This window comes from Solanum lycopersicum, chromosome 4 (assembly GCF_036512215.1).
Source record: "Solanum lycopersicum chromosome 4, SLM_r2.1".
Classification (NCBI taxonomy): domain Eukaryota; kingdom Viridiplantae; phylum Streptophyta; class Magnoliopsida; order Solanales; family Solanaceae; genus Solanum; species Solanum lycopersicum.
In genome coordinates, this window is record NC_090803.1 from 54,667,062 (window position 1) to 54,679,558 (window position 12,497).

At 27.4% G+C, this 12,497-nt stretch overlaps 1 protein-coding gene and 1 long non-coding RNA gene across 2 annotated transcripts; one reads left to right on the top strand and one right to left on the bottom strand.

Annotated features, from left to right (window-relative positions):
- Positions 1 to 1,439: 1,439 nt before the first annotated feature.
- Positions 1,440 to 3,151, bottom strand: LOC138347918 (uncharacterized). Its single transcript, XR_011220479.1, has 2 exons — positions 2,893 to 3,151; positions 1,440 to 2,617 (listed from the first exon to the last, which is right to left on the bottom strand). It is a non-coding gene; the product is annotated as an uncharacterized lncRNA (long non-coding RNA).
- A 6,752-nt stretch (positions 3,152 to 9,903) lies between these two features.
- On the top strand, positions 9,904 to 11,902 carry ERF-H10 (ethylene response factor H.10). Its single transcript, XM_004237359.4, has one exon. The coding sequence runs from the start codon at positions 10,534 to 10,536 to the stop codon at positions 11,635 to 11,637; it is 1,104 nt and encodes a 367-aa protein (XP_004237407.1). The 5' UTR covers positions 9,904 to 10,533; the 3' UTR covers positions 11,638 to 11,902.
- Positions 11,903 to 12,497: the final 595 nt, after the last annotated feature.

The window sequence follows — 12,497 nt, forward strand, 5'->3', positions numbered from 1 at the left end:
CATGTATTATACAAAAACAATTAGGGTTGACATGAAAGAAAGTCAACCAAAATAATTTGGTCAGAATAATGAGTCATGCTGGTAATAATATTTCTTAATGCCCCATAAAAGCGTCAATAATGCAAATTGTTGTTCTTTAAAAAGTCAATCAGAGGTTATGGATGAATATAGTGGCAAGAAGAAATAAATTAAATATCATAAGGTGATTATTAAGTGGATCAAAGTGCAATTCCTATAAGATGTGTGTTATGGAAAAGAAGGTCAAAAGCACTGAGAAATGCTTTGGATTATTAATCTTAATCACAGGTTTACCAATTTTGGCATCACTAAAGATCTGAAATTAAAATGTATGTATTTAATTTAGGGTATTACCTAAATTCTAGAAAAATTTACTAATAAATAAGATTATATATCATATATCTATGTAATTCTAAATTTATCTTTACATAAAAGGTGGAAAAATGGTATATAATAGCAAACTAATAAACTAAAATAAATGGGGTAGTTAGGGTTTGATTAATTGTGCTCCATAGCAAATGTTTGCAAAAATTGTCAGACGCCTCTCTCCCAAATATCTCGGGCGCTACTCTCTTTCAATCTCTCGCTCGCTTCCTCACTTTTTATACAAACACAAGCGTATAAAAATTGTTTCTAATTGTATAAAACAGAGAAAATTGTATACATACATATATTTTTGTTTCCCTCTCTCCCCTCTTTCAGATCTCGCTCGCCACCCTCGTCTTTCTCACTTATACAAACAGAAGCGAAATGTATAAATTGTGTTTCTGTTTGTATTAAGCGTGACAAAATTGTATATACACATACAAGTACATATATTTTCGTCCTATACACTTATAATTATACAATAAAAATACTCCTCTGTCCAGTTTCTTTTGCCTTTCTCTCTTTCTCGTTTTATACAATTTTCAAATTGTATCTAATTTCTCTCTTTCTCGTTTTATACAATTCGATTCAATAGTATATTCCTTGTCAAATCTCTTTTGTCTTTCTCTCTTTCTCATTTTATACAAATTCAAATTGTATATAATCGTTCTATACACTTATAATAATACAATTCGTTTTTATACAGTTCTCTGCCCAAGTGTCTTTCTCTTTCTTGTTTTATACATTTCGTTTTATACAATTTGCTTCAACTGTATATGTATAGTGAATTATACAGTTTCTATGTTTGTTATGAAACACAATTATGCAAACTTTGCTATAACATACAAATATAAATTTTTTATTTGTTACATGTGAAAATTGCCAATAAATTTATGAGAAGAAAGGTAACATAGTCGAAATCGGCACAGTTAAAAAGTCGCAACCCCATTCAATAAACATGTATTATGTTCATGGTTTGAAAGATAATTGGTTGAGCATCCCTTAGCTTGATCTACCTAAGACTAGGTTCATTAAAGACATTGAATACAAAGAGCTTAACTTTAACCATATTAAAAATTGGAGTTTTTGGTTAGAATTATGCCATAACTATGACTCAAATCTAATGTACATCTTTATACTATTTAAGTAAGCAAAAAGTATTCTTATACTATCAAAAAAATTAACAAAAATTACCCTTCAGTGTAATTTTTATTAAGAAATTAATCAAACAAATAAAAAATATATATATTTTTTAATTTGATCTTGTGTTAGCTACATCGAGAAGATCAATGTTAACTAAAAAGTATAAGGATATGGATAAAAAAATGAATATTTTATTCTCATAATTTAAATTTTGTGTGTTGTTAGTTTATATGTTATTTTTTTTTCATAATCAAGTAAATTGACTTGCAACAATACACAAGTTTTAAAATATTTATACAGTAAGATCCAATGGTTTCAAAGATTGAAAAAAAATCATTTTAAAAATATTATGTTCAATTATTTAGAGATTTTCTTTAATAAAAAACATATATAGTACATATATACTATATAGACAATGCAATTCACATTTTATACAATATATAAAAATATTGGTAATTTAATGAAATTATGTAGGCGTTTTGTTGTGAAAATTAAATAATAATTACTTTATTTGAAAATTTTTAAAAATGGAGTTGTCTTTGGACAATTTTTTTTATATTAGAATTTGAATATATTTTGTCTGAATATTTTCATTCTCAATTTCTAAAAATAAAAAAAAGTGTCCAACTTGACTAGCTTAATCATATGAACATATATTCATTCGATCTGACACATTTTTTGTTGATGGCTTAAGTTTCTTTAAAAAAATAATCAGAAGAATGAATGTTGCAACTTTTTGAATAATACAATAATATTATTTGTTCACTTTTATAATACAAAAATATAGATCATAATTTAGAAATACTTTTAGCCAAAAACTTGTAAAAATTATCCAATTTAGTTTTTTCTTTCAAGAACAAGAATGAACAGATCTTTTTTTACTGTTGCAGATTCATGAGCATACAAAAAGGGTTTAATTAATACTATAACTTGTCATTTGATTTATCGAACAGGAAAATTATGGAATTGAGTACCCACACATGCCAAATGAAGCCTTCACTAAGTAAGCCTCAAGTGGTCTATATATCGATCACATGAGGTCCTTCTCAACGTTCATTAGTGTCCATCGAGGCCATTGAATTAATCAAAGCTGCCATAAATTAAATAGTCAAACCTTGGTACAACTTCCAACACATGCATTAAAAAAAACGGAACTGTAGGACCACTTTATCAAATGAAATTGTTCATAAAATAATCAAGTGAAAAAAGAGTATACCTTGTAACTCTCTTTTTTTTCCCTCGATTGAAGCTCAATTATTTATATTAAAATTTATGTCTGAAAATCTCACATTAAAAATAACATTCTTACTAATATTTAAAATAATTCAAACTCAAAATATTTTATAAAAAATAAAAAATACTTACCATACTGTCATAATCTTCTAATAGAATCTACAGTTAGGGTCTGCCTAACCCTCCACACTGTGGTGGCTAAAGAATTGTCTATATGTTTTTTTATATATATATATATATGGAATTGTCTATATGAATCAAGTGTATATGTTCTTTTTTCTTCTATAGAATTGTCTATATAACTCATTGTTTGAAACTCTCTTTTGAATGCATCTTGATTGGACGTTTTTCACATGATAGGAAAGCACATCACCTTACGCCATTGTGTTTTACATCATTAATATACTTATTGAGCTTATATATTAGCAAAAAATATTTTGGAATTTTTCTTTTGTTAAACGAGGAAACTTTCTCTAAGTATAATAAAGGCATAATATATAAATGCGTTCTTTTAACTTAGCCTTAGTTCATATTTATGTCCTTCAATTTTGAGTATGCACAAGTAGATACTTAAATTTGTATAAACTTGAACAGGTAGATACATGAGTTCTACATGGCTCGATGCATGTAGGACACCACATAGGACGAAAAATAACATGTACGATGTCATGTAGAACATGTATGTCTATTTGTTCAACTTTATACAAGTTTAAGTGTCTACTTATGCACACCCAAAATTGAAGGGCATAAATGTGATTTGAATTCAAATTAAAGGGACATAATTTATGTATTATATCTATAATAAATTTAGTTATGCTTCATAGCTATAATTTACATATTTATCAGTTGTAATTATGATTTAAGTTGTCTTATTTATATATAATTCGGAGATTTGTATAATCCGCGGGTGTATTTGTATAATTCAAATATTTTTATATAAACTCAAAATAACAAATTATACAAACACAAACATCTGAACTTCAAATAATTATACAAATTATATCAGATAAAAATAATACAAATTATATTATACAAACTTTGAAGTATACAAAATAAATAAACTGAGTTATATAATTATAGCTATAAGTAGGTTGCAAATAAAAAACTTTATGCTTCCAGAATCTGCCTATCTTTTTAGAATTAAAGTATTTTTGTATCCAGAATAGGAGAAAGTTAATAAGAATAAAACAACAAAACGATAATATAGGATCATTTGATAGAAAGTATCGAAATGATGCTTTATAAAGCGTATTAGCAATGCTTATATTAGTGAATTACATTATAAGAAAATTATGCGAGGATTTTCCTTAGGATTAATCTGAAAATTTACAAGAGAATAAATTTTCTAGGAATTTTCATACTAATCCCCAAAAAAAACCTCGTATAAATATTTATTTACAAAAATACTCTCCATAATTATAATTAAATTTTATTTATTAAAAAAATAATTCATATATATTCTTATCATTATAAAAATAACTTAATGAACCTTTTATTTACATAAACCTTTCATTGTTTAGTTTTTTTCAGGAATTGTGTTACGTAGGTAGTTTCTCTTTGGAGAAAACATACACAAATAAATAAATAAATGTGTTACGTTTAAATGAAGAGAAGCATAAGGGGATAAAAAGAAGAAAATATTGGCATTATCTACGTGTGAATGCATTCTTCTTCTTTTTTTGAATAAAAAGGGTACCTATTTTGAACGTGGCGAGGAAGTGTTATACACGTAAGAAACGACGCCGGATAGGATAATCAAGGGGACCCACCAACTTTCCCATCACAAATGACGGAACAGTGGGGCCCACATTTAATATTCGGAGGAAGCTTCATTCTCACGCAACTTGGGAGGATCATGTGAACCCACGCCAGTATCTCCAAAAGGCCCATAACCTCTTCCATTTCTTATTTTTGTATTAGATTCTACTAAAATTAATTTTCTATATTCTTACTACTGTCGATAGAATTCTATTATTAAGTTAATTGTGTTCTTAATTTCACCTTTGGGAGAGAATTCAAATAAACTAGAATGAATAAGAAAAATAATCATGGTTAAATTTAATCATCACTATTTCTATTTACTGAAAAAGGTTCTTGAAATTGTTATTGTGATACGAAACGATGGAAAATTTGAACAATTCAAAAGTTTAGTGAAAGTTGAAGTTCATAATTAATTGATGATTGAGATAAAATACAGATTAATCAATTACAATTAAGTGATGTAGGGTACCAAAAAAGAAAAAATTTATCTACTTTCTTGTGGTTGTGCATGATTTAAAGATGTGACATTGCATTTAATTTAACCTTTAAAATTAATACATGGAGAAAAATATTACCAAAGATATAAAATTTGTTATTTTTAATTGGGTTTCAATTATGTGATTGAGTTTTAATGCGTGTTAGATGGTGTTGGGTGCGAAAATTATTTGATTCTTACTAATTTATATTGGAGTCAACTAGTTAATATTCAAATAATGTTAATCTATTTCTTAATTAATCTAAAGCTCAATTCACTTTAACATCTTCCATTTTTTATGTTCTTATTCACTTTAAGCATGCATCTATAGTTCAAATTAAGACAACTATGAAATCTAATTCAATTTTAAAAATTAACTCAAAAAAAAAAATTTAATTCTCACTTCATCAACTAATTTTTGAGATTAAATTAAATTCAAATAGCCTATTTTTAGGCGATATAATAATTAATTTAAATATAATCCTTAGAAAGTCAGTGGCCTCTCTATAAATGTGCACGCACCAATTTAAGCGGTGAAACCATGAGAAAAAAAAATCAGAAACCTAGCATCAAGGGGATGATAATAAAACACTCCACATCAGTGAATGAGTAAAATTTTTGACCTTATGTCTTTTTTTGTATTCATTGAGATGAAGACATTTAAATTTAAATATAATTAAATTGAACCATGGTTAAGATGGACCACACTCTAATAAAAGTTAATAGGTGAAAGAAAGACGAAATTGCCCCTACACGCAACTCTAGAACGTACAAGCAATGGGCGCCGCAATTGACGATAGATTGTCTTTGTCTTCTCCACTATCCACAGTCACTTCTTTTTTTTATTTTTTTATTTTTAAAAAAATATTTACTTCCCTTCTACGTCGGTACTTTGACTTATTCCATATCCACCACCTAACCTTTTAATTTTATTATTATTTATAAAAATTCTCATATTAATATAATAAAAATATATATATTTTAGAGTGTTAGATTATAATTTATAGCTTGTAATTTGATTTTCAAAAAGCTAAATGAACTAATAATACGAACAGAGAAAGTATTTCTAATTAGTTATATATATATTTTGTTTCATTATATTTGATTCATATTGACTAGACATTATTTAAGAAATTTAATTTTAAATAATTAATATTTTATTTAATCATTCAGTGATAAAAATAATATTTAAAAATAATTTTATTTTTGATATATGGTAATCAAAGTAAAATGAAATGGGGAATATTCACTAATTACCTCATTGTCATGGTACACACGATTTATTTTTTTCAAGCCGATTTAAGATATTGGTTCTTTATTATTGCATTTGTCTCATCACTTACAATACAACAAAGTTGATGTTTTGGAATATGAAATAGGTTAATAATTTTACAAGTTTCAGGACAATGAACCCAACGCATAGTGCCTATTATAACTAATTTTTATTTTAATTCGTCACTAAACCATTTCATTATTAAATCCATTTCCCAAAATTTATTATAAACCTGGCCTTGGAATTTAAATTTAAAAAATTTCGTCTTTATCTTCTTTTACTAGGTCGAAAGAGGTGATTTATTTAAGAATATTTATGTGTCATATTTGTCCATTTTAATGACGGAATTAGATAGAAGTGTGCATTTGGTTAGATGGGAGTTGGTATGAATTTGAGAATGATATCCAAAGGAGCACTTGTCTTTAGTTGTGTCAAGTTACAAAGAGGAATAAACGACTCTCTAGATATCCAAGGGCTACCTTTATACCTTTCTTTACTCTTTTTTAAATCTAGTATGTATTAGTTGATAAACAATGAGTAAATATATACTCGCCTATTGACTTAACGGGTTTTAACCAAACTAAATCATTATATAAAGTCATTTATCAAAATAATATGTTTTTCTAAAATTTTATAAAATTACTATAAATGTATTCCACAGTAACGTTTTAGGATATATTTTATTTTTTAAAAGCTGATGGCGTCAGATTGATATACGTTACTCACAGTAACGTTTTACTCCTAAAACGTTACTGGAAATAACGTTTTAAAAGTAAAACGTTACTTACAATAACGTATATCAACCTAATGTTGTTAGTTTTTAAAAAATAAAATATACCCTAAAACGTTACCATGAAATACGTTTATACTAGTTTTATAAAATTTTAAAAAAATTTATTACTTTAATAAATTGTTTTATATAATGATTTAGTTTGGTTAAAAATTCATTGACTAAAGACTCAGAGAAAAGATTAGTCCGTGACTCTATATTCTGTTTTATCAGATTTTCATTTGTAAATATAAGATATTTTATTTTATATTTTATTTGTACACATAAACATATCTTTATTTCAAATTACGTGGTACCGTTTATATTTCAAAAATTAAACTTTTTAACTTTCGAACATAATTAAATTTGTTAACTTATTCAAATAAATTTCACATATTTGAAAGCTACATAAAAAAAAAATCCCAATGTTAATAATTTAGAATATTTCAAATATTTAAAAAAAAAAATCATGATAGAAAAATAATTTATTTGATAAAAAATTAGAATAAGTGAAGTAATAAAGATCGTTTGATTGCTTATCGAAGAGAAGTTATCCATATATTAATTAAAATTAATTAAGCTTTAGATATTGTTTGATTGCAAAAATAAGAGATAATTTATTTAACAAATTTTTCTTGCATTAATTATGCACTAGAACATTTTTTTGGTTTTCATATACAATATGAATGTCCCAATGTAATTTGAGAAATTGACTATGAATAATTTCATGAGAAGTACATCTAGATTGAATAAGTATTAAATTAGGCATGACACAATTTTTCACTCAGTCAAACACATTACTTTAAATAACCAAGCGCAGCTAACATGAATTGAAGTGACAATGCATTTGTCTTGCTTTTTATTCATTTTCGTAGTCTTAATATTACATATTATTTTTTGTAACTTTTTTAAAAACCTAATTTAGATTATTGTTTCAAGTTGAAAGTCTATTTGTAATAACTTTTTGCGTCTAATTTATATAGGTAAATAGTTTACGTAACTCTATCCTTTTAAACCTTATTTTATTAGACTGTCTTAAAAATATTAATGTTAATAATTTTTTTTTACATTCTACCATTTATATGATAAAATAAAAACATTTTTAGAGGAATAAGAAAGTGTGTTGCATCAATTATAATGTTTCACGTCTGATTGTCAAAGTTTTAAAGATACGTTGAAATGCGTGAAAATATAGCCAATGTGTCGCTGAAACGTCAGGATACGGAAAACGCGTTTAACACTGACAGGTGGAGGTTGGTTCGGCGTATTAACTCATTAGTGGGTTAGCCGAATTAGTTGACTGGTTATTACCGGTCACTTTCTACTTTATTTTAAGACCCACTGCCAACTAGATAATGCTTCATTTAACTCTTTTAACTTTACCTCAAACTTACTCCACCAACTTCATCTAATTTTATATGTACTCGTATTTTCTTCGGTCGATTATTTTTAGATAAATTAATTTATTTCTTAAAATACTTGTAAAACTAATTAATTGTAAGTATAATAGGAAAAGATAATTTTTAATTCTTTTAAGAAGAATAATTATTTTTATGGTATATAATGGTTCACTAATATAGAAAGGGGTAATAGATTTTTAAATATCAATTTAATAACAAAATAATTTTACCTCTTAGTGGACAATAATACAATTTTTAGTTAATGCTTTAAAAAGATTTCCTCCCTCTCTGAAATTCAAACCTTAATATTCTTTTCTGGCATGACAAAAAGTCCATCTCTTTAACTTTTAAGTATAAAGTAGTTTTAGTAGCTAAAATTTCAATTAAAAGGGAAGTTTTTCATGCATCAAAAATGTCCATTTTGGTAGTGTATGATATTATAGTGCAACTTGAACTTGATTTTGGTAAGATTTTCTTCAAATTTCAAATTAAACAGGATATAGTTTGTATGAAATGGATTTGAAAACGTATCATTATAAATTGAGAAAATGCACAAGTATTTTCTAGACTATAATTACAATTTTAAAAACACACTTTAACTAAATTAAAGTTCTATTACCCTCTGAGCTTATTTTTTTTTTGTAATTTTGTGCACATTTTTAACCTACGTGACATCAAAATATCGTCTCAATTGCGTGAAGTCACGAGTGTGCCACGTAAGATAAAAAGTACACAAAATTATTAAAAATATAAATTCAGGGATAATAGAACCTTAATTTAATTAAGGTGTGTCTCTGAAATTTTGATTATAATTAGGGAGGTACTTGTACAATTTTCAAATTAAATTTTGACAAAAAAATTCAAAGTTTGCCTTTTGTAAAAGAAGCTTTATCATTTTAAATTTCTCAAAAGAAAAACAGTCATGTTTAATGTAAAAATAATACTAAATAATAATGAGTATTATTATTGATTAATGATTTAATAAAATTATTTATATTTAATGATGTCTTAAAGATATTTTGATTCTTATATACTATAAACTATGATTTGTTTATTTGATATTTTGCCAGAATTACATATTTTAAAATAGTTTTCACAATTTGTAAAGTTTTTATTTTTATACTAAGAAAATACGACAAAATAAATTTATATTACATATTTAAATAAAAAATTTTAATTTTATATCGTTTTATTCTCATATCGCGCTCGGAAGTTGACCTAAAAAGAGTTTTGATGCAACAAGTAAAAATTGTAATATGAACACACTACTTGGTGACGAACTGTAATTAGAAAATAACTGTCAAAATTTTTATGCATAAAAAAATTATAAAATTAAAAAGTTTTAACTAAATATACCACCCGAGATAGAAGGAACATTGTCCCACTCACTTTAATGGTAGGGGGCTGGTAAAAATAGATCTCAGGTAGTCCAAATGGACCCTATATTTTTTTAGGCATATATTGAAAATCACAATAAAAAAATGATTGTATTAACTTATAAATAAATATGAATATTTTTTAAAAAGAGTTAATCGTAAATGTAATATAAGAAAAATTTTAGTTTAGTAAGATAAATAATTAATATGAAATAATCACTTAATATAAAATGAACGGATCGAATATAATATTAAAAAAAAAAAAACAAAATTGAATGGAGGGAGAGAGAAGAAAGGCACATAGCAGGTCTTTAAATTGAGAGGCGATGTTCAACATTTCTCAGAGTGAAAAAAAATCAGTGAGGCTACCTAAAATATTGTGTGTGTATTTACATTTTCTTCCCCCCCCCCCCCACCCTCTCTAACATCCCGCTTCTTTAGATCCCTTTCTGTTGTCGTCTGTCTTTCAATTTCAGAAATTTTATACAAAAATCAAACTCCCTTTTAGGTGTTTTGTTTTTGAAAGCCAGGTGATCCAGAACAGAGATCAACGTTCTCTTTTTATTTTTTAAATTGTTCAAACAACCACAAGGGTCTGTTTTTCGTATCCCTAAAGGTTGGTTTTTTTGATTTGTAGAAAGCTTTGTAAAAATCTCTACCTGTTGTGTAGTTTTGATATTAGAAAGAGGTAATACTTTTTGTGTGTTTTGATATTAACCATGGCAGCAGCTATAGATGTATACAGCAGCAGCAGTAACTTGTCAGATCCTTTAACAGAAGAACTTATGAAAGCACTTGAACCTTTTATGAAAGGTGTTTCTTATTCTTCTTCTTCTTCACCTTCAACTTCGTCTTCTTCTTTCTATACTTTTGGTGAGCCTAATTTGTATACTGATTTCTGCACAATCCCATCAACGGCTACCCAAATGTTTTCTCAAGGGTATTCGTGTTTTGACAATATGGGTGTAGCTGAAACAGGTTCAATTGGGCTTAACCATCTAACCCCTTCTCAGATCTTGCAAATCCAAGCTCAGATCCAATTTCAAAATCAACAGCAACAACTACAACTATTACATCAACAACAACAGAGCTTAGGTTTGTTAACACCCACTTCAACATATTCTAAGAATCTGAATTCTACTAACTTTCTTGGTATGAAACCAGTCCCAATGAAGCAAACGGGTGCTACTTCTTCACAGAAGGCTACTAAGCTTTATCGTGGAGTTAGACAACGCCATTGGGGCAAATGGGTTGCTGAAATTAGACTTCCTAAGAACAGAACTAGGCTTTGGTTAGGCACTTTTGATACAGCTGAAGAGGCTGCTTTGGCTTATGACAAAGCTGCTTATAAGCTAAGAGGTGAGTTTGCTAGGCTTAATTTTCCACATCTAAGGCATCAATTAAACAATGAATTCTCTGATTTCAAGCCTTTGCATTCCTCTGTGGATGCTAAACTTCAAGCCATTTGCCAAAGCTTGGCTAATCCCAAATCAGATGACTCGTGTTCTAAATCTAATTCCAAGCCAAGAAAGTCCAAAACTGCAGCAGTTTCAGTGGATTCAAATTCAGCTCAAGAATCTTCATCAAAGTCAGAAATCACCACAGATGATTCATTGAAAGAAGAATTCAGCTATCCAGAAAATGGTACTATCAAGATTGAGGCTTCATCATCATCATCACCCCCTACACCCTCTGAGGAATCATCATCTTCGTCTGAGTCTGATATTACTTTCTTGGATTTCGCTGAACCATCTTTCGATGAATCAGAAAACTTCTTTTTACCCAAGTACCCTTCCGTGGAGATTGATTGGGCAGCTCTTTGATACTTTATTGTAGTATTACTTTTTTTTTTTTGGATATATCAGGTATGGTGTCAAGTATGGCCTCCTGCAATGATGTTTTTGACATTTGCAAAGGTTGGTGTAGTAGTGAATAGAGTCATGTAATAGTGAAGGTTGCTCACTCTCCGTCTTGTTCATGCTTTGGTTTTTGTATATGCATTGAACCAAAAGGGAGAGACTTTGCATCATGTATGTGTCTTGTTCATTTCTTAACTTAATATAATCATATCTAATGTTTTAGTATGTATCTACACTTGTGCTATTATATCATACAACCAATCTTTCAGTATTCCCAGAAAAAAGAATCCACTTAGCTAGTCAAGTAAAATAACTTTTAAACATGAAGATTATTGAAGTGAATATTGAAAATTTGAGATAACTTATTAGTTTTATTTTTAAATAGTTACAAAAGTACTCTTTTACTTAATTTTCATATAATCTGTTCCGTGAAATATTAAGTGGTACGTGATTTTTCTCTTGTAGGATCATGAGATTTATAGTAAAAAATTGAGCAAAATATTTTTGAACATTCTTTAGGAAAGACATAACAAAGTGTTTCTATTACTAGACTTGTAATTAAAAGCCGAGAGTAATATTAATCTGATAAACTTAATAATAATTTAAGAGTATATTTAAAAGATGTGAGTCAATCAAATAAAAAGATATTGCAGTAATTGGTAAATAAAATGAATTAAGGTGTTTTGCATATGGAATTTTTTGTTGGAGAATTAGTGAAGGTTATGTTTGTTTAACCGAAAAAAAAGAAAAGAAAAAGGAGGAGAGTTGTAAATAGTGACAAATGGAGGGTGGACCCTACCACGTAATATGTATTATTTCTTCCA